Source organism: Otolemur garnettii, unplaced genomic scaffold (assembly GCF_000181295.1).
Source record: "Otolemur garnettii isolate 467f Iridium unplaced genomic scaffold, OtoGar3 scaffold00057, whole genome shotgun sequence".
NCBI lineage: Eukaryota > Metazoa > Chordata > Mammalia > Primates > Galagidae > Otolemur > Otolemur garnettii.
The window spans coordinates 8,734,489-8,762,146 of NW_003852452.1; the positions used below are offsets into that span (position 1 = coordinate 8,734,489).

The following is a 27,658-nucleotide window of genomic DNA, read 5'->3' on the forward strand; positions in this document are numbered from 1 at the left end:
TTTCTATGTTTTAAAATATGGCTACCTAAAAAATTTAAATTACGTGTGCGGCTCTCATATTTTTGTTGAGCAGTGTGGTTCTCACTAGAGTATTAGGACCTTAGACACTTTACCTAAGGGGCTGGCATTGTGTACACTCAGGCTTCAGTTAAAAAGCAGAGAGAACTACCTGAAATATATAAACTTCCTTATTCTGAAATGAAAGGTTGTGAGGCTAGTGCTAAAGCTACAGTGAAATATATTCCAGACATTAAAATTTATTTTAAAGATAATGTCTACTCTTGCCATAGTTTGAATGTCTGCCCCCTCCAAGTCTCACTTGAAATCAGATGCCCAGTGTTAGAGGTGGGCGCTAGTGGGAGACGCTCTGGTGGCAGGGGCCGATCCCGCCTGAATGTGTTGGTGCCGTCCCCTTGGTAACTAGTTCTTGATCTCTTAGATCCTGGGAGAGCTGGTTGTTTAAAAAAGCCTGTCACCTCCTTCCCTTTTTCATTTTCTCTCTCCCACCCTGTGATCTCTGCACACACCAGCTTTACTTCGTGAGTGGAAGCAGCTTGAGGTCCCCACCAGATGCCCAATCTTCAACTTTTCCAGACCTCAGAATCCTGCACCAAACCAACCTCTTTTCTTTACAAATTACCTGGCCTCAGGCATTCCTTTACAGCAACTCCAGCGGACTGCCATCCTTCTTTCTGGGTCTTAATATTCTCTAGGAGTTCAACTTTCTAATGAATCAGACTCAACAAAATCAAATACCTGCTGTTACCAATTTCATCTTCCGTATGGTCCAATTATTAGACGTTCTATTAGACTCGTGTAGCCCTCACATCCTATAATGTGCACAGAATGTAGGTGGGAATAAAAGAGGTCTGACAGGATTCTGGATGAAGTTCTTTTCATATTCCATTTTAGTAACAAACACCAGCAGCTATTTTAACCAAGCATTGACAGAAATATTTTCCTATACCCTGAATTTAAACATTCTATTATTACATATTCTCTTGAGCCATCAGGGATTTCTGCTCTGTTCATCCATAAAAATTTATGCTAATCTTGCCTATTCTCTCTCTCTCTCTCTTTTTTTTTTTTTTTTTTTAACATTTTAGGTTCAAAGCAGAGCCAACAATAATTAATATAAATTAAGAAAGCTGTTCCTTATCAACCTCACACTGTCAACATGCCACACAGAATCACAGGAGATTAGCTTCAAAATCCAGTGAAATGGTCATGAAAGAGACCGACATATTTGGATACGGCTCAGTGAAATCTACTGCTATGACTGTGTCTAAAACTGTCTGCCCTGTCATTCCAAGAATTCAAATGAGTTGCTATGAAATTGCTTGCATGCTCTTGACAGAGTCACACTTTATTTAGAACTTCTGGCCTTGACAAAGATGCTTATTTCTCTCAAAGGTTATTAATAAATGACTCTGTTGCCCAATATAGTAGCCACTAATCACATGTGGGTATTGAACACTTGACATGTGGCTGGTCTGAGATGTGCTATACGTGTCAAGAGTACACAGGATTCCAAAGAGTTCGTTTTTTAAAAAAAGAATGTATCCCGTTTCATGAAATGTTTTTAATTATTTCTATGTTAAATTAAAAAAATAGATTTTAATATTAAATCCATGCTAAAATAATAATTTGGATACACTGAGGTTAAATGAAATCTGTTATTACAATGAATTTCAAGTTTCTATGTTTTAAAATATGGCTACCTAAAAAATTTAAATTACGTGTGCGGCTCTCATATTTTTGTTGAGCAGTGTGGTTCTCACTAGAGTATTAAAAGGATTCGACGGAGCAATAAAAAGTTCAAATGCAGAAAAAAAAAACTGCAGTAACTTGAAAGTTAACAATAGACAGGGTTTAAATTTTAAATAAATAGTAAAACAGATTAAGTCAAACCGAATTTAAAATATTCTTGCGGTCTTCTTGCTTTTGACCCATTGCTACTGGCTCAGAAATATATTAAGGTAAGGTAAAGCTCAGAGTTATCTAAATGTAGATTAGCCTTGCTGTTTTGTGGGTCACCTTGCTCTGTCACTCAGCAATGCAACCTCAGGGCAATATAAACTAACTTTACTGTTTCTTAAGAAAGACAGTTATGATAGATGGTCCTTTCTCCCCCAAAGCTATCATATGCCACTAAATACTTTAATATTATGTAATTTTTGTACTGGGAATTATTTTGGCTGCATGGGTAATGGAAAGGGAACAGGACAAGGAGTCCAAGGGCAGAGATTCAATCCTGGGTCTGCCACAGCCCAGACCAAGGTCAGAGTAAACCTCTGAACCTTGTTTTCCTCCCCTGTAAAACAGGGAGGAGGATGGTAATACCTCTCACAATGGATTGTTTTAAGGATTAAATAAATAACCCAATTATAGCCTGAGCAGAAGGGGACAGGGGAGAGGGAGGAGGGGGGAGGATGGGTAGAGGGAGGGTAACTGGTGGGACCACACCTATGGTGCATCTTACAAGGGTATATGGGAAATTTACTAGGTGTAGAATATAAATGTCTTAACACAATAACTAAGAAAATGCCATGAAGGCTATGTTAGCCAGTTTGATGAAAATATTTCAAATTGTATATAAAACCAGCACATTGTATCCCATGATTGCATTAATGTACACAGGTATGATTTAATAAAAAAAAAATTAAGAATGCTTTCAGAAGTATCACACAAATGTTGGCTGTTATCATTATTTTAATCCACTGGATTCTAAGACTGCTTCCCACTGAGATCCAGCCACTTAGCTCCCTGGTGCACTGGGAAGCAGCAGAGGTAACCAGGGTGACTCTGTCCCAGCAGGCGACTTCTCAGGACCTCACTTTCTCTTCTTTCCTATTCACTTTGAAGACTTATCCAAAGGACATCATTTTAAAAAGGCACTCAGAAACCCATAACAGTCATGTACACATGTAAGGCATTATTGATTTTACTGAAAGAGAAAACAAATCCCATGTTGTTTACCCAGCACCTCCTCTTACTCTGAAAAGTAGCCACTGCTCCTTTCCAACACTTATTTGCTTATATTTTTAATTCACACGTATTAATTCAAGATGATAGTGGTGATAAGACGTGAAATGAAAAAGGAAGGCCGGGGCACCCGTCTTTCACTTGGGTCTTGGCAAGATGACACAAACGCTTATCTACCTTCAGATTCCAGCAGAGCCAGCGTTACATGATCACAGCTGCAGAACAGCATTCCTAACAAGAAATGGTATTTTGTAGCACACCCCTTACATTTTGCTTTTTTGGAAGAAATAGTCATCTATATTATTTTTTAGACTAGTATTATATAATCCAAGTGCCCCAGAAGACTCGGACAGGATTTATATAGCCATGAAGTTGTTTGACTCTAAGTAGGATATATACAGATGAAACGATGACTTTAAAGTAGGAGTCCTTAGAACGTCACAAAAAGAAGTAAGTGCTCATAAAAGGAACACAGTAAAATAAAGGCATGATCTCGACCTATATCTAACTATAGACAGTAACTGTAGAATCAACTTTCCTCATGTCTTTTGATTTGTTATTTTTAAAGGGAGTGTCCTTTTACTAAAATATTTTCTCTGCTGCAGTTGTAAACTTCTTCATTTTCAGAATGGTTTTCATCATTCTCAGTTTTTATCCCACTTTACCAATGTTACCTAATGTAAAAATTAAGTTTATTTAGTTTTGATATATACTTCATTTCTTTCACTTTATTTAATGTCTTCTCTTGGTACTTACTCATTTCTGTGTAGTCTTCCTTTAATTTTGTGCCTATGTGGATAAAACCTTTTTTTTTTTTTTTTGAGATAAAGTCTCACTCTGCCATTTAGGCTAGAGTGCAGTGGTGTCATCATAGCTCACAGTAATCTCAAATTCCTGGGGGATCAAGTGATCCTCTTGTCTCAGCCTCCTAAGAAGCTGGGAAGATAGGTGTACAATACCATATCCAGCAAATTGTTTAACATTTTATAGAGACAGGGTCTCCCTATGTTGCCCAGACTGGTCCTGAACTCCTGGCCTCAAGCAATTTTCCTGCCTTGGCCTTGCAAAGTGTTGGGTTTACAGGTGTTAACCACCACACCTGGCCAATAAAGCCATTCTTAAACATAAAACTTTAGATCTAGGATAGCACCTGTCAGCTTATATTGTATTAGATTGTTCTGTGATTAACTCACTCCAGAGTTTCTGTTCCAAAGAAATTAAATAACAGTATCAATTAACCTACATTAGTAGGGAGAACCAACATCTATGTGAATATGAAAAAGTCAAGGAGTAAACAGGAAGGTGAAGAAGATGCACTGTACTGATGCAATGGAGACAATCCTGTTGGGGACAGGATAAAAGGACAAAGTCAACCACGAGCCTGAAAGGCACTGGAGAGGCAGCCAAATGTGCTCTCTAGAAGCTAAGAGATGGAGACATATTCAGGAAGTATGTGGATTAGCAGCATGAAGACAAGCAGAGATAAATACATCATTACTCTCCGATTCTAGATATGTTCATCTTTTATTTTTATTTATTTTTTATTTTGATAGATGTCCATTTCTGATGTTTTTTAACCTGATTTTTTTTTAAGTTTCAAAGCTACATTCCATAACCACACCCACTGTTCCTACAGTCATCCACAGGATCGTCACCAAAAGGCTAAACTTTACATTCATAAAGACACAAGATACAAAATTACCCCTTTACGTTAGTCTCCAGTCACTCTAATGACACTGTCAAACTTTATCAGGGGCACAAGTGAAAAGCCCACACCAGTGCCTCAGAGTTATTTGTGACAGCAACGGTCACCACAACTAACTCTGAGTAAGCCTCACTTTCTTACCTCTAATACCAACTGAACGTGAGTTGTGGCTGTACCATTTGGGTACACCTTCAGAGAACACTGCTTTCCCTCAAGTGTATTATGAAATATTCATCTTGGGAAATGGCTTACCAAAAAATAAAGAAAAGTGGACTTTGGTCCCATCTTGATGACTCACAGGGCATATCAGCATATTAGGGCTTCTCGCAACAGAAAAGCAATCCTAACTAAGCACGTGGTAAGTTCATTTGACCCTAGGGGACCTCCTCTCCTTCCCACCCCTTTACAGACAATCTATGACCATCTCACAGAACTAGTATATCCAGAAAGATACTCTGGGAAGGACGCTTTTCGCTGTTAAGGGATAGAACTAATTGAGATGCATATTACATGTTCACATAGTTTGAAAATACTAATTATTCAGTTTTAGGAAGAGCCGACAGCAGCACAATCAAATGAGCGTGGGGAAGAAAAGGGTTTCTGGAAATGAGAAGACTGATCAGTGGTAAGTGCTCCACTTACTTAAGGAGATTCCCCAGATTAAAAAGAGCCCGGTTATGCTGTGGGTGCAGCTGGAGAGCCCTCTGATAGTACATCTTTGCCTCCGCCGTGTCTCTTGTCAGCGTTCCGAGGTTGTTCAGGGCGCTCGCGTGGCGTGGATACAACCTGCAAAGTTAAAAATGTTAAGCCGTGCTGGTTCAAAAACTTCTAAGTTGGGCACAAGATGCCTGTTCTTCCCCCCGGCAGGTATGGCAGAACCAAAATGGAATACTTCCTCTGCTGGAATGGTTTGTCTGGGTCAAATGTTACTGATCAGCTATTTTTGTAGCTGAAGGCATAGAAATACAGCTAGGAAGCCCATTTCTGACATTTAGTGGTATAAATAAAACTCCGTAAGGGGTACAATGTATACTCTTCCGGTGATGGGCACACCAAAAGCCCAGGCTCCACCCCTACACAATATATACATATATAACAGAATGCAACTTGTATTCCCTACATCTATTAAAATAGAAAAAAAAAATCATCAAATAGTGTAAAAATAAACAGTATGCAGATCTACCAGGGTGAAATACATTTTAGTCCTTTGGGGCCTGTGATAGAACATTCTCCTTGCCTTGGTACTCCGTGTGTGGCCTGGCAGGGCTGCTGACTGGCCTGTACCGGGCCCCTGTTCTCCTGGATGCTGGGAGATCATTTGGTGAGAGGCCTTCATAAACACCTTTGATTGGAGCATGACTGAGAATGGATGATGCATAAGGTCTCCCCATATGAAAGATCTCCTCCCCTCCCCTCCCCTCTCTCTTTCTTTCTTTCTTTTCTTTCTTTTCTTTTCTTTCTTTTCTTTCTTTCTTTCCTGACACAAGGTCTTGCTCTGTGGCCCTGGCTGGAGTGCAGTCACATCAGCCTAGCTCACAGCACCCACAAACTCCTGGGCTCAAGTGATCCCTATTGGCCTCCCCCATGGCTGGGATCACAGGTACCCACCATGACGCCTGGCTAGTTTTTCTATTTTTAGTAGAAATGGGATCTTGCTTTTGCTCAGGCTCATCTTGAACTCCTGAGCTCAAGGGATCCTCCCACTTCGGCCTCCCAGAATGCTAGGATTATAGGTGTGAGCCACTGTGCCTGGTTGTAAAATAAACTTTATCTCTGAAATGCCTCTCCATTCCAAATTTCTTTTTTGCATTTTATCTCATTTTCCAGGTCCTACTGCAATTTGGCTTCAACTGCCCTGAAAATCTTCATCAGAACATTTAAAAATGAAAAATTAACTAGCACACAATGAAGCGCCAGACAGCCTTTCCAGTGTTCAAATGTAAAAGTGAAGGCGGACGGTATGTCCATCAGCAAGCCAAATGGATGCTGATTAAGGTAGGAAGGGTGTTAATTTATTTCCTTACTTCTAAACTGTAAAGAACCCACATCAGCACGGCTACATAATTGAGTTGTTTCTGATACATTTAGAGTGGACGTTTTTAGCAGTCTAATAGGTTTGCTCCATCTCTGTCACCCAGAGTACTTTAAAGAAGCCTGTGCAGCTGGTTTTTAATGTAGAAATGCCAAGATAATGCCCAAGTAATAAAAATAGGAGCTGCACTTGTCAAGTCTCTTGACAACCAAATGCTATACTTGTCCCCTGAAAATCAACTCAATTTGGGGACAGAAAGGGTTCCTATTAAAAGAAGGACAAGGAAGACACATCATGCAGCTTTTTTTTTTTTTTTTTTAAATTTTTGTTCAACTCAGAGTTCCTTAAGTTTATTTGACCCTTTCTTACTCCCTTCCAGGATATCTAAGAATATCCCTTAGAACAGTGTTTCTAGGAAGACACTTTATAATATGCCCCTTAACTGACAAAGGGTAGAATCAATTCAAATGGATATTACATCCTCTTCAAGCTTGAAGGGCCTAATTATGAACACAGGCTTTGGATGCTGCTGGGACTGATATATTTAGAGGAAGGCTGGCAGAGAGAAACACGGGGAGCCAGCAGGGAGCTAGTGTTTGCTAGTCCCCGATCACCTTTCATTAGCAAAGACGATTTAGGGTCCAGATACCAGTCCTTTCACACCCAGCCTCACAGTGCCTGAAATAAGTGCCTGGTGCTCTCCTGAGATGCCCTCAGAGGACACGAGAGGTGTGAAGAGAGGCAAAAAACTCACGTACTGTCCAAAAAACTCAGAGTACGGTACACTCCATGCCTGGAAAAGTGTCCCAGGCTGCTTGAGTCTAAGCACGCTCGGAAGTGTTTGTACAGCACACTGCAGCCAGGACTCAAATGCTTAAGGAGCTGTTGTTTTTGTTTTATGTTAAGCAAAGCATTCTGACCCCCAAAGACCGAAGGGATGGTTAGTGAACACGGTGAGGGCAACTCCCACACTCTGTTTCCCTTACGACAGGCAGGAACAAAAACTATCCTGGTCACACGTGCCTTCCTTTATCTCAGATGAGGCAACTTCTTAAAACTTTCTCTTTTCCTTATTTCTCTAGGCTTTGGAACCCATGAAATGAACACCTGAGGTGACAACACTAAGGACAAGGACAGTCTACATTCAGTAAGAGCTTCCACCAGGGCCTCACCTATGTAAGGGGCATGTCTGCTCTGCAGGGAACTGGTCTCACCCAAACTCATGGACTTCACCGTCACTCATGACCCTCATGCCATTTAAATAAACAGTCTTGTATTTCAAAGGTCACTGACTACAGAAATGATTTTCTTTCTCTCTCTTTCCCGTCCCCAATCAGAAACAGAATACAATTCCACCCTGAACTCTAAAAACCATTAACAAGCAGTGTCAAGAGCAGTAAAGAGAAACCAACGGAAGGACGATGAGAGAAAAATCTTTAACAGGCCTTGTGCTCTAAGATACAACCTGCAGCTACAGAAACGCAAAGCTCAGGAGAAGAGCACGTGGTGGGCCGGCCATAGCCAAGAAAGGGGCTCTATGTTAACCAAGGATAAGTAGCATGACTTCCTAATTCTGCCACCAAGCACAGTCCTCCACCTGGAAAAGGTGTCAACATTGCTTATTCCTGTACTAAGAAGAGTCTATGCCCATATCCTTTTCCTCACTGGGTCTCTGATTAGGTTCACATCATCATAAGTAAGCAATAACATTATGAAACAAACCTGAATTTCATTAAAAGGATTCTTAACAACTAGGACAGGAAAAATATCTAAAAATATTTGTGTAGATATAAATAGTTTCTTAAAACACATACTCTTCTATTTACGGCAGGCCTCTGGGAGGACAACATTTATCCTTTGTGTTTACTTTTTAAATAAATTCATGTGTGAATTAGCTTGGGTCTAATTCAATCCTGAAGTTTCCAGGAGGGGAATCTTCTACTGGAAAGATGAATAATTTAAGAGATGTTGCTACATCAACTGTCAGAATAAATTAAGTCTATCGTGACTGTGACTTCTATAGATGTATTTTACAAAAGTCTTGGTAATTCTGCCTAACCGCAGTGGGAACAGCCCACATTACAAACCCCCAAAGCTGCAGAGACTGGACAGAAGGGAACACTTGTACACTGCTGATGGGACTCTAAACTACTACAGCCTCTCTGGAAAGAAGTATGGAAAATCTTCAAAGATCTCAGAATAGAACTTGTGAGTGATCCCACGATCCCATTACTGGGCATCTACCCAGAAGAAAAAAAAAATCATTTTATCATAAGGACATTTGCACTAGATTGTTTATCACAGCTTACTTTAAAATTGCCAAAATGTGGAAGCAACCCAAGTGCTTATCAACCCATGAATAGATTAATAAACTGTGGAATACGTATACCACAGAATACTATCTGGGCATTGAAAAAGATGGAGACTTAAAAATTTTGTATTAACCTGGATAGAGTTGGAGAACATTCTCTTTAAGTATCATAAGAATGGGCAGCAAGTATCCAATGTATTCAGTACTAATATGAAGCCAGTAGATGAATGAATATATGCCCATTCAAGAGAAAAACTCAATTTCATTCAAGTTGGAGGTAGGGGAGAAGAAAGCGGGAGATTGGTGGGCTCCCACCTAATGGTCACAAGGTAAGGGTACATGGCACACCTCTTGGGGGAGGGGCACGACAGGGGCCTTACCTGACACCTGCAAACACTGTAACCTAACCATTTGTATCCTCAGCTTAATCTGGGGAAAAAGCCTTGGTGATTCCCTTCCCCCTCCAAAAAACCTCAGGAAAATATGTATTAAACTAGAGCAGAGAGGTGGTCTTTCTGGCCTGTTTTTAACAACCGTTACTGGGTTTTTCATTCTCACAGTCTTAGTCAACATTCGTAATGTTATGGGGAGTCCCTGGCTGTATCTTTTTATTATTATTGTGATATGTTTAATTGTTATTATAGAGAATGTGTTATACTGTCAAATAATTCTGCTATACAAGGAAGATTATTTTTTCCTCTTTAAAAAAATATAGGTACAGAGATACGGTTCTAGGAGCTGAAGAGAGTTTTTTTATTTTATTTATTTATTTATTTATTTATTGGCCGAGGCTGGGTTTGAACCCACCACCTTTAGCATATGGGGCCAGCGTCCTACTTCCTTGAGCCACAGGCGCCTCCCCTAAGGAGAGTTTTTTTTCAAGTATTGGATAGTTTAGATTCTTGAGAAACGTAACATCCATTTAAGCATGTCAGCAGTTCTTAATTTTTTATCTAGTGGCATTTGCTTAAGTAGAATTTATAAAGTAGGCAGTCAAGGACATTATTACCCGCCGTTTCCAGTCATCGTGTCTTTGAAAAACGAACACCAAGAACATGTTAATAGGAGAAAGTCATGGGGAAGAAACAGCTGCCTCAGGAAAAAACAGAAGGTAGGAATAAAAGAAAATCCAGAAGGAGCTAGGATGTGTTCATGGGACTTTACATTTTAAAGTGCTTTGTCAGGATCAGGTGCAGTGGCTCATGCCTGTAATCCTAGCACTCTGGGAGGCCAAGGCGGGCAGATGGCCTGAGTTCATGAGTTTGAGACCAGCCAGATCTAGAGAGAGACCCCTATCTCTAAAAAAAATAGTCAGGCATGTGGTGGGAGCCTATAGTCCCAGCTATTTGGGAGGCTGAGGCAAGAGAATCACTTGAATCCAAGAGTCCAAGCTTGCTATGACACCATGGCACACTACCAGGGGTGACAAAATGAGACTCTGTTTAAAAAAAAAAAAAGTGCTTTCTCTTACATCGTTTCGTTTAAAAAAGTGCTTTCTCTTACATTATCTCGTTTAATCTTCAAAATTCCTTAAGTAAAATTATTACACAATGTTACAGTTCAGGATTGATTAGGAAAAAAAAAAGACATCTCAGAAGCGCCTGTGTTCTTACGTGTTAAGAAGGCAGATGGTTCTTGTAAATCTGTTGTTAAAGTTCATTTGTCATTCAAAATTCAGCAATAAATAATTTGCTACAAATCAGAACTATTTGCCATACTTTCTCCTTTTTGTTTCTTTGGCTAATTCATTCAGCTCTAATCTACTACAGGAACTAGTTTTCATTGGTAGAAATGCAGCACACTCTACACTCACGAAGCTTGGCTACCGAGATTCTTATTCACTAAAAAATTTGTCACTTGCCATATAAAATAATTATGGTATCTCCAAAAAATACAGTATCAGCCAGGTGCAGTGGCATACACCTAGAATCCCGTTACTCTGGGAAGCAGAGACAGGAGGATCTCTTGAGCTTAAGAGTTCAAGTCCAACCTCAGCCCTGGGCAAGAGTAAGAGCGAGAGCCTGTCTTTACTAAAAGTAGAAAAAATTAGCCAGGTGTGGTGGTGCACCTATAGTTCTAGCTGTTCAGGAGGCCAAGACAGGAGGATCACTGGAGTCTAGGAGTTTGAGGTTTCTGTGGGCTAAGGCTGATTCCATGACACTCTAGTTTAGGTGTCAAAGCTCAAAAAGAAAAAAAAGCACACTATTATAGAAAACTATTCAGAATGACCAGCACTCAGTAAGTGTCTAAGATGTACATAGATGCTTTCCAACTACCCTTCTTAAGCTTCAGTCTTAACTAAAGACACATAAACATACATTGCATAGGACTAAAGTTTAGCTTTACATTGTGTTTCAGTCATGTACTTTAAATTTTGTACATTCTGTCTGAAAGTTAAGGATGCTGCTAATTTTTCATGCTAAGTACCTCATAAGGTCGTTCATTGTTCAAATATATTGACTCATGTGCTCCAGCTTGCAATTTCCTTTCCGAGTGTACACACCCTGATTTATTTGCCCGATTTTCATTCCACACGTTAATTTATTTGAGGTTAACTGTGCTAAGGTCAGATGTTTATTTTCTATTTCCTGTTGAGAAAACCAGAATCCAAAAAAAAAAAAACATAATGGGAAAAAATATTCCACCATTAAACTTTGATTTAACTGGACTAAAAAATTCAAAAAGTAAATTCCATTTCCGGAGTGGATAGAGTCTTTTCAACCATATTAGCTTCTGATATATTGTAAGTGCCTGGTTCCTTCTTCATGGTAGAACATTTGAATGATGTCACTAAATTCGACTCAGATAGGACAGGTAGTTTTATTGGTCTGCTTCTTTAATAGTTTGAAATGGCCATTAAGACCTAGAAAGTCAGTCTTGTTACCTCTGCCTTTACTGCTTCTGATCCATTGTGGATAGCCTTGGGGGGAAACCTCAAATGTAATTTAGGGGAATGTGACACACTCTCCCACAAGGGGCCAACTAAATCATCTGACCTCGCACAATGGAAGGCCTCCAAGCGGCCCAGAAGGACTCCACCCTGATGATTTCCCAAGATTATGTGGAATACAACGCTGGCTCTCGGATGTCCTTAGGAAATGAGTCATTTTAAAAGGCTGAATTTTTCTGATTCCTGAGAATTTACTTCTAGGGGTTGACAAATTTGTGGAATTAAAAACTTCTCTATTATTTCAATTAGAAATGGGGAACATAATTCACTTGTCTCAGAGGCTTGGGGTGACCGTGGTGAACTCTGGATTTTGTGGCAGGATGAACAGGAAGCTGCTTTGCTGGAGTGGAATAATAATTGATTTGGAGTCAGAAGCCCTGAGGCTTACTAGGTGTGTGAGTTTTTTCTTTTCACTTTTCTTTTAAGTATTGTGAAGGAAGGTGTGTGACTTGGACTTTATTGTTTAGGATGTTTACCTGCAGTATTGTTTCACTAGACAAATATTTACTAAGCATCATTTTCCTGGCACTATTCTCCATGCTGGGGATAAGAACAAAGCCTTCTGCTCTGGTCGGGGTCTACCATTTAGTAGAACACAGACAATTAGCAAAACAAAAGGTAATGGGTAAGTATAACAGAGGGTGATAAATGCAGTGGAGAGGAAGGGAGCCAAGAAGGGGAGGAGGGTCTGTTTGTAACAGAGGCAAAGGCCTGGAAGGGGGTGAAAAGTATTGCAAGTTGTCTCTTTAAACACCGTCTCCCCCTCTTTCCAGGAATTAAAATCTTCATTCCCACCAGAGGCCTGTCCTCTGAGAGGCATAGGCTTTTCCCATGGGACCATCTTCACTGGGGACGGAGATAAGGTGGACCAGGACCAACAACCACAGTTAGACAGCAATAGCCCAAGGCTGAAACCCCCTTTAAAAGGGAGATGATGGTTCTTTAAGAAGAGAACCTGCCATCCTCCTCATTTGTGGGCCAATTAACACATTTCTCTTTCTTTTTTCTCAACCTGCTTGTCCTCCTTCCTTAAGCCTTGGGGACTGGAATTGAACTTCTGGGATCATGCTGGCAGCACTTGTAATTCTAAGAAGGGTGGTCAGGGAAGGCCTCACCACCAATAGGACACATTTGAGGAGTTTTTGCAGGAGGTGAGGGAGGCAGCTTTAGGTGGGGGGTGGGGGGGAGGCAGCGTTCCGGGACTGGGAGGAGGAAACAGAGTACAAAGCCCATGAGAGCACAACTGGATGGGCCTAGCATGTGTTAGACCCCAACAGGGCTGGAGCCTAGTGGGCAAGAAGAGCAGCAGGAGGTGGCCCCAGGGATATGTCAATTCAGGCAGGGTAGGGCTATGTGGAGACTACAGCCGGGCCCCAACTTTGGGGCCTCGGGAGACTTCCAAGCCAGGACTACTAAGTGGAATGTCCTCCATCCCTGGGAATGGGGTAAACCAGGAGACCAGTTAGGAGGTCAGGAGCGTACTATGGCTTTTCAAGTGACAGTCGATGGGGGCAGCAGAGATGCTGGGGACAGTCGATGGGGGCAACAGAGATGCTGGGATTCTGTGTATGCTAGTCACATTTACTGAGGAACTAGACACACTGCCAGGAACCTAGACACATACTTTAAACCATTTACATGAATCACCTTGTAATCCTCCAACCCTCTGAGGTAGGCAGCATCCCTATTCTCATTTTAACAGACAATCTAAACCTTATTCTGCAAAAACAGTCCTATTTGCTTATATAAGAAGGCATAATGGAGGCGGGTGTGGTGGATGCCATTTTGCATCACTCAAGAGTCCCCTTGGAGAGCAAGGTGTATCCCCCTGGTTGCCTGGAGTGGTGGTTGCTGACAGCTCAGCTCAGTGCCTCTCTGGGTACCACTCAGCCCAGCTCTTCTCTGAGCATCCACTGAGTTGCCTGCCCAAGGCTATGCTTCTGTCCTGGTAGTAACTGGGTGAAAAGGAAGTGGCATAAAGGCAAACCTCTTGCCTCCATTCGGGCCAACTCCCAGGTAGCCATCCCAGCTCCACAGCGCCCCACAGAGGGGCTGAGGCCTCTACTGAAACTGCGTCTCATCTCAGCATCTCCCTCCCTTCATCCTGCCTCCTTGGTATTCCTGAGGGCAGTCCTTATAATCTTCCTGCATGCAAATCTCTGCCTTGGATTCTGTTTCCTGGGGAACCACATCTAAGTGACTTTCTGAAGTGGAAAAAGTGGTATAAGGCAGAGAAAAAAAAAGACAGCCAGAGAGTGAAACTTTTTTGAAGATAAATTATGGAGGTTGCTTTTCTAAACAAAGTAATATTTGATTTCCTGATTTTAATCACTAAAACCACCAGATTTAATTAACACAACATATTCTATAGTGAGAACGTAATTTCATCAACAAGGAGAAACAAAAATAATTTCAAGTGATATTAGAAAGCATATTGAGACTTTTGTAAGTGAAACAGCATACCAGCTGAAAAACGCATCTCCTCCTGTTAAACTTGGCTAACACATGTTATTGGAATTTTAATTCTCCCCTGAAATGCATGGCAGATGGTATCCAAGGCCACCTGTAGTCATGGGAGTTATTTTAAAACATTCATTCAAAATAGGCTGCGTAAAGAGGACTTTTTAAATACTCATTGACTCCTGATTATTAAAACATGTTCGATCTTTACCAAGCTGTGCCTTAGGGTATGCCTTATTTTTCTGTGTGAACTTAACAGACAATAGTTTTCTATAAATAGCATTATAAAGAATTATAGCAAAAAGAATTATAAGAAAGTAATTTTAATGATATACTCAAGATGTCAAAAAACAATGGTTATTTATAGTCATGGTCAGACTTTTTTCTTTCTTTATTTTTATTTATTCATTTTTTTGAGACAGAATCTCACTGTTGCCCTAGGCTAGAGTGCAGTGGCATCATCCTAGCTCACAGCATCTTCAGACTCCTGGGTTTGGTTTAAGCGATCCTCCCACATTAGCCTCCTGGGTAGCTGGGACTATAGGTGCCTGCCACCATGCCTGGCTAATTTTTCTATTTATTTATTTATTTATTTACAGAGGGAGGTCTCACTTTTGCTTAGGCTGGTCTTGAACTCCTGAGCTCAAGCAATCTACTGGTCTTGGTCTCCCAGAGTGCTAGGATTTAGGCCTGAGTCACCCTGCCCCGCCAATTAGACTTTCTTAGATTCTAAGGATATGTTGTTTCTTTAGTGTTTATTCCATTATTACCTCTTTTTTCCCATATACACTTATCATAGTCTAACAGAATCTCCTTGCTGAGTTCCAGTTAGCCATGTAGGAGAGAATACAAAGAATTATATCAATCGGCACCATTGTCATGATAAGCCTCTATTTTATGTATTCAAGAAATTCCAATCAGAAAGATTTTACTTCTATCTTTTACCTTGTGTTAGCCAACTAAGTAGTGAGTGCAGATTTCTTTTGTATAAGAGCATTAAAAACACAATAGAAAATTTGTTATGCCAATATAAAAGAGCCTGGTTTTCTAGATTGATACAATTTAAGCATGAAAAAGAATTTTTCTATTGAAAATTAGTAAATAGTCTGAAAAGGCTTAAGAAAGGATAGTTCCAAAAATTAACTGTTGAATTATGGGAGTGAAATAACCAGAGGAGAAAAATCAGAAAAATCTCAGTCTATCCGAATGACTTTGCATGTTGTCTTAAATTTTTTTTTCCAATTTAAAATATCAAAACTGATAATCACAGCAGTGAATTACAGATGTGGTTTTCACAGATTCTAATCAGTAGACTCTTACTCAAAGAAAAGAGCTTGATTTGACATCAGAAGATTGGTGAATGGATTTACATACGAAATTTCAGGGTAAAATAAAATACTCAAGAGTGTGTTTAACTTGTTCTGTGATTCTCTACCTTTAACTAATTTTTAAAGCTAACCAACAATGTACGTAGGGGGCCAAGTACATGTTTAGCATCTTCTAAGCTATTCCTCCTTTATAACAGGATGAGGGATTTCCTGGGAGTTCTTGTGTAGGAAGAGTTGAATTGTTCAGTAGTCTCTGAACTTTCTGTTCTTACCATGTGAGAAACGTTTTCAGAGTAACTAAATGGGTGTTAAACTTTGGAGGCATATGGCAGATGCACCAGTGTTTTTCTGATTCTCTTAATATGGATAACCCCAGACATTCCAGTTTGTAGTAGGTAGAAACAGGAGAGCTGCCCCTTGCAGCATAGCAAAGCTAACATTCATGTTGGTTGAGGGTTTAAGGAAAGAATTCTGACATTTTTCTTTGATGATCTGGGTCTTAAACTGAATACATAACCTTCACTTCAGCACTTTCTAGGTGAGAGCTCCCTTGAACTAAAGAAATATAATAAAAGAGGTATACAGAAAGGGAGGAAATATCAGTGGTACTGCTACATTATTTACAAAATAAAAGAGTGCAAAAGAAGCAAAATATTCATGTCATATATGATTACCAGCTTGATGTAGTGCTATTTTTAGAACTGTATGCCAGCCAAAGAGAAACTGGTATGGATACAACCCTTGTGACTAACTTCACCACTGCCTTTGGGATCTACGCAGTCAGTACAGCAGTAACGGGTAACTGCTGGACCTGATTTCAGATAATAGTGCCTTTAACCTTGTACTTCCCCATTCACTCTCTTCTTGCTGTGTGCAAATATGGAAAACATCAGAAGCACTAAAGTTGAAGTAGAGGTAGAACAGTTGGGAGGGACGGAAATCCCTGTCTCAGCAACTTCCAGAGAAACAGCAATATCACAGAAAGGGCAATCTTCCAGTCACCACGGAGAAATCATCACCACCGTGATGGATAGTCCTGGTATTTTCCTTTTCTTTCTAACATAGAAGAGTGAATTTATTTTTTTACAAAAACATAAACACCCACCTCGGCTGAAAATTTACCACGGGGTATCCACATAAGAAATGGTATTTTCAATCAGAAGTACTTTGAACCTGGTCCGAGAGCATAAAATATTTCACTAATTACTGTGCATTATATTTATAGCTTTAATTGTTTCTCCCCCTTTCTCAAGGGACATATTTCTTCCAGAAACACAGTTACTGAAGCAAAAGTTTATTTTTATTGTTTCACGGGAAAGAAGCGGAAGTATCCAACCAGCTACTATAACTCTGTAAAATCAACTGCCAGGGACTTTTGCTTAATTTGTACTTTTGCCCCAAGCTGTGCCATACAGTCTGCCTTATTTCTCTGTTTAAACTTGGCAGGATATAGTCTTTTATAATAAAACAAATTTTTAAAATACTGATACATTTTCTTTTAATCAACATATATTTTTTTTAATCAATATTTTCCACCAAACTTAGCACTCTGCTTTTCCCCCTTCAACAATGCCATCTAAAATTGTTAAACATCAATTATTAAGGCTGGGTGCATGGCTCACGCCTATAATCCCAGCATTCTGGGAGGCCAAGGAGAGTGGATCAGCTGAGCTCAGGAGTTAGAGACCAGCATGAACAAGAACGACACCCCATCTCTAAAAACTAGTGGGGCATTGTGGTGGGTGCTGGTAGTCCCAGCTACTTGGGAGGCTGAAGTAAGAGGATCACTTGAGCCCAAGAGTTTGAGGTTGCTGTGAGCTGTGATGCCACAGCACTCTACTGAGGGCAACACAGTGAGACGCTGTCTCAAAAAAAAAAAAAAGAAATTAATTATTAAAGTCAAAGTACATATTTGATGTGTCCTTGAAGGAATATGCTTTTTTAAAAAATGCCATTTTCTCCCTGCAAAAGTAATAGATGTTCATTGTGGAGCACCTGACACAACAGAAGAAAACATAAGGAAAACAACCTTATGTTGTTGTACCTACCCGAGGGGAGCACTGTAAACAGTTGGGAAAATATCTTCCAGTGAAAGAATACAATTCTTTATTAAGTCTTAAAACTACCTTCTATTCCTTAATAAAAACTTCTATTCTTCAAAAAAAAAAAAAGCTTGGTTATGATTATTTCTCTAGGAGTTATTTTTCTCATAGTATTTGGGAAAGCATCTGATGATAAACAATAAGTAATATGGTTTTAGAGTTTCACCATAATGAATGTTAAGTAACAGATCCTAAAGTCTAGAAGATCTTGGTGATGAACGTTATACTTATGTTGAACGTAACAATGACAATTTCAAACCAAGTCTTGAGACAATCCTAGTGAAAGGGATGATTTGGTTGGTAAATGTATCTTGAACATACTCCAAAGTGGAACAGGCTCAGAAAATCCAACCAAAGGTGGATCAATCTATGGAGGTAAAGAAACGTCTTCAAAAGGTTTCTAGGAGTATCACAATATTCAATGAAGGAAGAGGATTCACCTTGCTTTATTTTGCCCACAATTTGGAGACTGCAAGGCTATGTTTAATTTTCCCATCTCCATGTGTTGAAGGTTAAATACATTTATTCTCTGGGACCTTGTAAAGAAAACCACCTTATAAATTAGAGCTGCAATTCACAAGAGTATCTACATTATTACTAATGATAAAGTAAAACTTAAATTTTTCGTTTCCCCTAAAGTCATATCTAAGAACATTTAAGTACTCTCCCTTCCAGTGGAAGAATCCAAGGAGAGTATTAAAGAATGTATGTAAACACACACACGTGATTAACATATTCTCAGTGTGGCAATCCACTGTCTTCTTTTTCTTACTATGTGATGTAACTACCAGGGCATTGCACTTCTATACACAAATGTCACCATATAAATTCTTTCAGACATGAAAGGAGCTTTCTACATACACACCATTAACAATTCACTGGAATAAATATCCTGAGAACTTACCAGAAAACCAAATTGTGCGCATACATATACATACAGTAGAACCTCAGGAAGGTGACCACCCAAGGGACTGTAACAAACTGGTCAACACACAGAGGTGGTCAACAGAAGGAACTAGGCCTACTGTATTGACATGTATATGGGGTGCATATCCCATGTATGAAAATTAGGTCAACTGAAGGAGAAGATCGATGTAAGGAGGTGGTCAACTACAGAGGTCCTACTGTATATTCAACTGAGTGTCACTTCATTGAATAATATGTAGCAATAAATAGTTTCGTGGGGAAAACAAAAAGAGTTAGAGGCAATGGAGAGTTATCACACTCATAACAGACTTGAATACTGAGCCAGAAGACACCATCTCTGAGAATACACTCATTCTCAAGAGAAACCAACACCCATACCCTGGGAGGGGATAAACAAGGGTCATCAGAGCACAAGAGTCAGCGCCCTCCCTGTGTGGCACTTACTTGAGGGCTGTTCTGTAGTGGTAGATCGCTTCCCGGTTCCGACCTTGGTCCTTCAGAAAATTGGCATAGTTGTAGTGAACCTTGGCGTTGTGGGGCAGAGTTTGAACTCCAGACCTAAAATTAATAAATTTTAAGAAAACAACAAAGAACATTATTGTCAGATTCCTTCATATTGGACTCACAGTTTCTTGAATCTATAGTCCATTGTACTCATCTAAAACAAGGCTCCCCAAATGTGTGAATTATAATCATTTACTAGCACACTGTTTTCTATAGAAGAATGGAGGCAGGGCATAACTGAACAGACATGCTGTGTATGAACAAAATACTCTTAGCATGGAAAGGCAGGATCTTGGTTTGTGCCAGAGACACAGCTGGGCCTGGGTAAAGGTCGGCTATCCTTCCTGAGGCATCTCCCAAGAGCACAGCAGGGTTCAATGATGGACCTGGGAGCAGATCATACAATGGGAACTCCAAACCTTACAATTATTGGGCCAATCTGGTTTTCCCAATTTAGGGTGCTGGACACAGAAGATGGGTCAATACCGGGGATGCTGCAAAGTTAGACCCTGAAGAGGATGATGACAAACACTTGGCATTAGGAAAACCTTTCCTTTCATGTCTGTCTCAAGGACAAGCTTCTTCCTCTTGGGGACTTGACGAAACAGCCTGTGTGGCTCTACATGCACAATAAGGGATCAGAGAAAGAAAAGATGGAATAGTTTTCATAAAATGAGAACCGCTCATAATCACAATGTCCTCTACAAAACTTGAGAGGACACAACTTCTCTGCCTTCCTTCCCTTTATTCTTCCCCACCATTCTCTAGTTCCCTTCCAGGTGGGAAGGGACCATGCCCATAGTCAGCATGAGAGACTCTCTCACCTGCCTGGCACCTACGGAGTCACTGCTTCCTCCTCGGTGTGTACAGTTCTCAGGGGGGCTGTGTGGGAAGGAAAATGCACCCCAGACCTAAGCGTGTGCACCGGGACCCAGAAAAGGTCCTTAATTACTCAACAATGGTGGGTAGTAAAGCCAGGCTTGAGATAATTGTCATATGCCTGGCCTCTGTGTGGTCTGAATGAAAGAAAAAGGTAAATGTCAATGTAGGCCCAAGCATAATCATTACAAAAGGGTATTCCCAGCGTGAAATGATTTGACACAATTAGTTCGCAAGCATTTCTCTTAAGTAACTGGTATAGCTGTTTATAATTTACCTAGAATCCCTTCAGTGCCACACACTGTGCAGATATAAGATCATCAGAGTTTATGGGAATGAGGAAATATGGGCAATCAGGCAACAGGGGTCATGACAAGATGGCATGTGACAACAGGTGAGCAGGGTGTGAGGGACGCATGGCGTGTATCCCAGAATGGGGACCAGAAGAGGCTTCTAGAAGGCAGTGAGAGAAGCTGAGTCTTTAAGGATAAGAAGTGACTCTAGCGTGAGAGGCAGCACAACCTCTAAGCAGAGGACCCAGGGATGTGAGAGGGGCTTTTGAGGGACTGAAAAAGTTCAGAGTTGCTGGATCACAAAAGGTGAAGTCTGAGACTGGAGAGACCCCGAGGAGCCTTGTGAGCCACTCTGGAGTCTGGGTTTTATCTTCCCAGCCTCAGGGAGTCAGTGTGTCTCAAACAGAGGAGTGAGGCAGACAATTGAGCATCTGAGAAGGACTGCTCTGGCTGCAGTGGAGTTGACTGGAAGGAGGGAAGCCTGGGGACATGGGGACCTTGTGGAGGTAGGGGGGCAGCTGATGCAGGAACTGCTGGGAGGGGGGAGGGGAGGAGGAGAGGACAGTCAAGCGGCTTTCCCCTTTATTCACCTACCTGAGATATGGAAACAGCCTAAGTATCTCAGGAAGGGTGAATGGGTAAGGAAATCGTGGTAGAGACATACAGTGAAATATTATTTAGCCTTAATCAAAAAAGGAGACAGTGCCAGTTGCAACAACAAGGATGACCCTGGAGGGCACTGTCCTAAGTGAAGAAAGCCAGATCCAGAAAGAAAAAGACTGTGTGATCTCACTTAGGTATGGAATTTTTTAAAAAGTCAAACATGCAGAAATAGCAGAAGGGTGGCTGCCAGGGGCAATGTGAGGAAGGAAACGGGGAGACAAAGGTTCGGGAGCACAAACGTGAAATGATGTAGGGATAAGTAAGTCTAGAGATCTAACGGCCAATGCACAGCAGGAAGACTGGCAAATAATATTGTATTATACATTGAAAATTTGCTGCGAGAGTAGATTTTAAGTGCTCTTATTACAAAAAAGAATAAAAAGATAACTAAGGAAAGTGACTGCTTACCTGCAGTGATCATTTCACTGTGGAGATGTCTATCAAAACATCACATTGCACATCTTACCTATACACTAAGAAAAGGATTTTTTTAAAAAAGAGCATGGCAGAAAGAAGTTCCTTCCTTTTTCTTTTCCTCTATTTTATGTTCTGGCTGAAAGATGTAGAAATAAATATAATACATGGCGATAAAACTCTGGCTCCCTGGAGAATACCAAAGGAGAAGCAGAAATGCCCAAACGTGGCACCAGCTAAGGCTGGTGGGAAAGCCTGAAAGACAGACTTTCGACAAGGCGCAGATGCTACAGATTTTTTTTTTTTTTTTTTTTTGGCACATCTAGTGAAGGGCAAAGTATTAATCTATGAAGGGCAAAGTATTAATCTGCCAGGGGAGCCAAACTCAGGTCTCTTTAAAAATAAATCAACATGAGTCTTGTATATGACCAATTATGAAGAACCTCCCCCGTGTCCCCGCAGTTAAACCTTCATGACGTGAGAGCTATATTTGCCTTACGCTCTGAACAAGACCTGCTCCATTAGCCAGGTGCGGCCATGTACACCTGTAGTCCCAGCTGCTCTGGAGGCTGGGGCAGGAGGATCACTTGAGCCCAGAAGTTTGAGGTTATGGTGAGATGTGATGACACCCTGTGCTCCAGGCTCGGGACAGAGCAAGACTCTTTCTCAAAAAATAAAAAATAAAAACCCTGCTAACCTGCTGCAGACAACTGAAAACACTCAGGGCCATGATGTACTAGAAAGGGGTCCCTGCGTCTGCTTTTAGGATGTGAAGCTCCAGCACCAAGAAAAAAACCCCACAAGCCTTATGAGAACTTGTCACCGTTACAGTGTAGGGAACCTGAATATGAGACCTGAAGGATCCCTGGTGACAATAGCTTCCCCCCCCCCGCAGACCCATTTCACAGGAGAGAGAGCCATGACTCAGAAAGGGGCAGTGGTCATCCCAGGAGGCAGAGTGGTCTATCTACACAACAGCCAAAGGCATTTCCCATATCTACTGTAGACAGTTCTATTTGGGGGTGGGTGCTAAAGCACTAACACTACCTTTTATCTGAGATACCTTTTACGGTTATAGAATCTTTTTGTCTGCATGGGAAAGCAAAATAAAATGTACCGTATGTGGTCAGGATTTTAATATCGTTTTTTTCTTTTTTTGCAGTTTTTGGACGGGGTCAGGTTTGAACCCGCCACCTCCGGTATATGGGGCTGGCCACCCTACCCCTTTGAGCCACAGGCACCGCCCAGGATTTTAATATATTTTTTGAAATGGATGGTGTCTAAAGTGAATTTGGTCGTATGAAAGGGATCTAGGTCAAAGTGATAGTAATAGCTTAAAAAAAAAATAGACTTTCTAATTTGGGAGGCCCAGGGAGGATTGCCTGAGGCCAGGAGTTCAAGACTGACCTGAGCAACACAGTGAGATCCCCGTCTCTACAGAAAATTAAAATTAAAAAAAAAAAAAAGCCAGGCAGGCATAGTGGCACATGCCTCTAGTCCCAGCTAATCAGAGGTAGAGGCAGGAGGATAATTTAAAACAGGAGGAGGCTGCGGCGAGCTATGATCATGCCACTATACTCCAGCCCAGATGACAGAGTGAGATCCTATCATGAAAATAAAAAAGCCCACAAACCCTCCAAAACAAACAAACGAACAAACAAAAAAAACTTCAAGTGAATTTCTATGCCATCCAAGTTCTGATTTTTCTATCTAAAACTAAACAGCATGTGGTACCAGCAAGGTTTTGAAGGTAACTTCAATTGCAGGATGGATGTAACTGGCAAGTTTATTGAAATGGAACCCATCCTCTGTGTCATTAGCCAGAGGCTAATGTGGCTCTAATTCACATTTCACCCGGGGAATAGACAATTGGGCTGGTGAAAACATGGCCTTGCTGAGATGGGGGCATTGTTTCCAAGGGAAGAGGACGTAATAATGTCCCCAACAGACAGGCAGAAGTGGGTGGAGTCACAAAAACCTAAGAACACGTGCTTTTCCCATTGCTGTTTTTGACCTTTATGTTCCCTCGGTGATATTTTTCTGCTATGTTTTTCCAGGCTCTCATTTCACAATGAAAAGTTCGTAAAAAAAATCAAAGAAAATAAACAATAAGCCAAAGGCAACACTTTCTCTGTAAAGTAACTGGTCAGGTCACTGGACCCTCCAGGACTCCTCTGTCTCCTAGCTCTTATGCTCTGATTTAATACTTCGTCTTGTTTTTACAAAACATTCAGCTTTGCCCATATTTAACTCCACAAAGAAATGTAATGTTCATAAATTATATGGCTGGATCCACAACAATTACAATAATTATACAGAACGATGTCTCTTTCAACTCTGGATTTTCAATTCATGCATTCCACATTTCTCCCTCACACCTCATATTGGCAGAAGCCTGGATAAATAACAGGAATAACGAAAAAGCCTCTCTAATCAGGTGTATCTCCGAGTTTTTAGAGCATCAATTTGTTTTGTGGCATCACTGGAAAAACAAACATTAAAAAAAAAAAAAAAGCTGTAGTATTTAGCTAGAAGTTAACAGAAAAGTAAGAAGGATTCCTGGGTCTCCTCAATTCTGAACCCTGCTCTGACCTGCGAGTTCATAATACCACACGGCTCGTTATAAATCAAGTGCTGGGCTAAGCACCCATTTCCATGGCTCATCTCCTGAAGACCTTCCAAGAGCCTGTCAAATAAGTAGTATTGTTACACCTCCCGTGTTATAGAGGAGAAAAGTGAAGCTCAGAGAGAGTGAGACCTTTTTCTAAGTAGCTGAGTAGAGTTTTCAATGAAGGCCAATACATGGTCAGGATCAGTCCCGAAGTTGCTCAACATTTGATACTAAATCAAAACAGTACCATAGGTTACTAGCAACAGCGCACTTTCACTATCACGGTGTTGATGTAGTTGGTAAGCTAACCAGAGCCTGTGGGCCATAGACTGTCGATGTGTTTATATGTTACCTTTGGCTTCTTTCCCAAGAAAAAGCTGGAGTTGAATAACTGAAAGACAGACTGTATGGCTCACAAAACTTAAAATATTTGCCATCTGGCCCTTTGCAAAGGAATTTGTCAGTACCTGGTTTATCTTCTTTGCCCTGGGAGGTCTGCTGATCTTTCTGGCTCAGCAATTCAGAGAAGAAGAGAGAGAATCATGTTTCTTACAGAGCAGGGAGATGATCTAGGTCACTAGACATCTAGGGGACACTTAAACAGCCCATGAATGGGAAGTAGGGACGCTCTGAACTGGATGCAGAAAAGAAAATATGCTTGTCTTCTGTCTTTCCAGGTATTTTGAGGTTTGAGAGGGAGGAAAGGAGGTTTAATTTAATCAAATTAGGTATTATGGTATTATTTACCCCAAACAAATGTAAAGTTCTGGATTGTTCCTGGGCCCAACTGGAGCTATGCAGTTATCCTGTTCCCAGAAGAGGATACAGAACAGTGTCTTGTAAGAATTAAAGAAAATATGAGGGTACACCTTGCACCTTATGATTATGAATCAATTTCTCTCTCTCTCTCTTTCTCTGTTTAAAGTTGACCTTGCTTAAGTTAGACAACACAGGAAATAATAAGCATAGCAAAGTCTAAGTATCTTTTGACTTCTCCACTAGATTTGGGTTCAAATCCTGGTTCCCCCTAATGGTAATTTTAGCTTGGACAACTTACTCTCCCCAGTCTTCTGATAAGATTGAAGGGCTGGTTTCTTGTGCTTTTTATGTGCAAAGCTCTTGACAACAGAAGAACAAAGTTGCATAGAACCCTGAATCTGTATCTCGTAAAAATAGATCACAAAGTAGGAACTTTTGTGTGAGAGGTGGCCTCAGCTGAAAAAGCTGCCAGAGGACCAAAATGTGCATCTGCTTCAACAGAGGTCAGTCTGAAGCTATTCTGTAAGACCGCTGATAGTATCCTGGAGCAAAACCATCCCGCATAATTAGAGAGGCCTTCATGAAACCATCTGTCCTGGGAACGGCCACTGGGTTTACTGTCTGGAACAAAGGAGAGACAGAAGCAAGGATTCTGCCAAGGACATCACTGTCTCTAGAACTATGGAAATCTTTTCTTACTTAATTTGGCCAGCTCTTGGTTTGCGACATTATGGATAATTTAGGTTTTGTTCATCCTTTAATACTCTGCTCGGACCTACAAGAGAATGATCCTCAAAGGTCTGAGTTGGTCTTAGACACCTACTGGTGCTTACACGGAGGTCTGTGTCCAATGTCACACTGTACAGAAAGATGCTCATGTGTCCAACTCCCACCCAGAGTTCCCGCTCCCGTACAGATGTCTCTCTCTCATCCTAGAACACAGCATGTAGTAATAACCTGAAAACCTTATATAGTTATTCCCACACACCAGACACTGTCCTATGCATCTTTCACACACCATCTTATTCTTACACTGATACCCAGAAGATAAACACTATTATTCTAAGTTTTAAAATGAAGCAATCAAGGCACAGAGTGGTTAAGTAACTTGCCTAAGATCACACAGTTATTAAATGTGAGATCTTGGAGCAGAGCCAGCAAGTCTAACCCTGCATTGCCTCATGGATTCTCAGTAAATGTTTCTTTGACTGATCTGAACATTATTCAGCTTAGAGGCATTCATACAAGCATATGGAAAAAGGATAGTCTTAAAGGATTATCCTTCAAAGGATATAAAGGAAAAGAAGAGTTTTAAAACCTTAGATGCTTAAAATTCTCTCAGGACAAAGAAAAATGACAATAGGCAAAGTTTTCTAAAAAGAATATCAATAGCTTTGATTTGTACATTCCACAAAGTTCCACTTGACTGCCAAATGCCTCTCCAAGCACCAAGTCTCCTTAATCGTATATGAGGAACGGCTGTCTTTGAGAAATCAACTTGACCATTCACTTACTACATATTTCTGTTTAAAAATCAGAGGCTTTTAAATGTAAGGTCAATGAACTTTTTTATTTCCCTCTTCTTTTTTGATTTGCTGGCATCAGCTATGGAGGGCTTGAGTACTAACTTGTTATCTTTGAAATAACTGCTGTCTGCCAACATCCATCCCCACCATCACTCTGATTAAGCAGTAAACACGACCAGAAAATATGACCGCTGTTAGTACCTCAGTGGCTTTAACACAGGGCAGACTTGTTTTAAAGTTTCTCATAAAGGCAGGGACCACTGAAAGTGAAAGGGAAAAAATTTAAAGCAACAGAGACTAGGAGGAAGTGATGTATTACTGAACTTTAATACCCTTGTGTTTACAAAAGGAGCTTAGCATGAGGCCTTTGGAGGGAAGAAGTCCACTGTGGTGAGAACCAAGTCTACAGTAGGAGGCGGGACACACACCGAACAGAGTAGGATGCTTAAGGGTAATTCTGCAAATATGCACGAAAAGAAAGTTCTTAAAAAAATCCACACAAAAAACTTTACACTACAACAGTTGTCCCCACAGTAGACATTGAAACAATGGTCCTGATGACACTGATGACAATGACACAGTATTAATGAATAAACAAAATAAAGAGCATACATGCCTAACCGATTTTTGTTTATTTTCCATTTAAAAAAGGTTCAAACAGTAGTAAAATCGGAGACATTGTTTTAAAATAGTGGCATCTGGTCTGAGGGTAGCTGTGGCTTAAGCAGGTAAATGTGGCCAGAGAGAAGACACAGTGGGTGACCGAGGCTGCCCTGGGGTTAAACGCCCAATGCTGGAACCTCTCCCTGAAGCTGATGGGGAATGTGTGTGGACACAACCCTGCCTGACAGTCGTGTGGATTTATTACTTGTGAGAGAAACCGGAAACTATCCTGAGTGCAACACTCCACTTGGCTTAGAGCAACGGTGGCGTATGACTTTTTGAAGATGCCACGGTTGACCAGGAGTTAAAGTTCAGATTCAGAAAACAGTGCTGAAGATGTACGTTACCAGGGAAGAAGACTTTCCTAGTCTAGGGGATTGCTTTCAACTTGACCAACAGTGTGGACGTGAACAACACCAAAAAGAAAATGGAGATGACCAAAAAGGAAAACAAAGGTGTTATTCAGAAAAAAGTTAAGGAGAATATGAAGAAATGGAAGAATCTTTAGATAAGAAATAGAGGCTCGGCGCCTATAGCTCAACCGGC

General features: G+C 40.8%; 1 protein-coding gene across 1 annotated transcript in view; it reads right to left on the reverse strand.

Annotated features, from left to right (window-relative positions):
* The window catches only part of TMTC1 (transmembrane and tetratricopeptide repeat containing 1), a 260,798-nt gene that overhangs the window by 41,742 nt on the left and 191,398 nt on the right, over positions 1–27,658 (reverse strand). Inside the window, exons 11-12 of the mRNA XM_023514731.1 lie at positions 19,245–19,358; positions 5,333–5,476 (exon numbers count right to left, since the gene is read on the reverse strand). Coding sequence (XP_023370499.1) covers positions 5,333–5,476; positions 19,245–19,358 — 258 coding nt within the window. The remainder of the gene's footprint in view (positions 1–5,332; positions 5,477–19,244; positions 19,359–27,658) is intronic.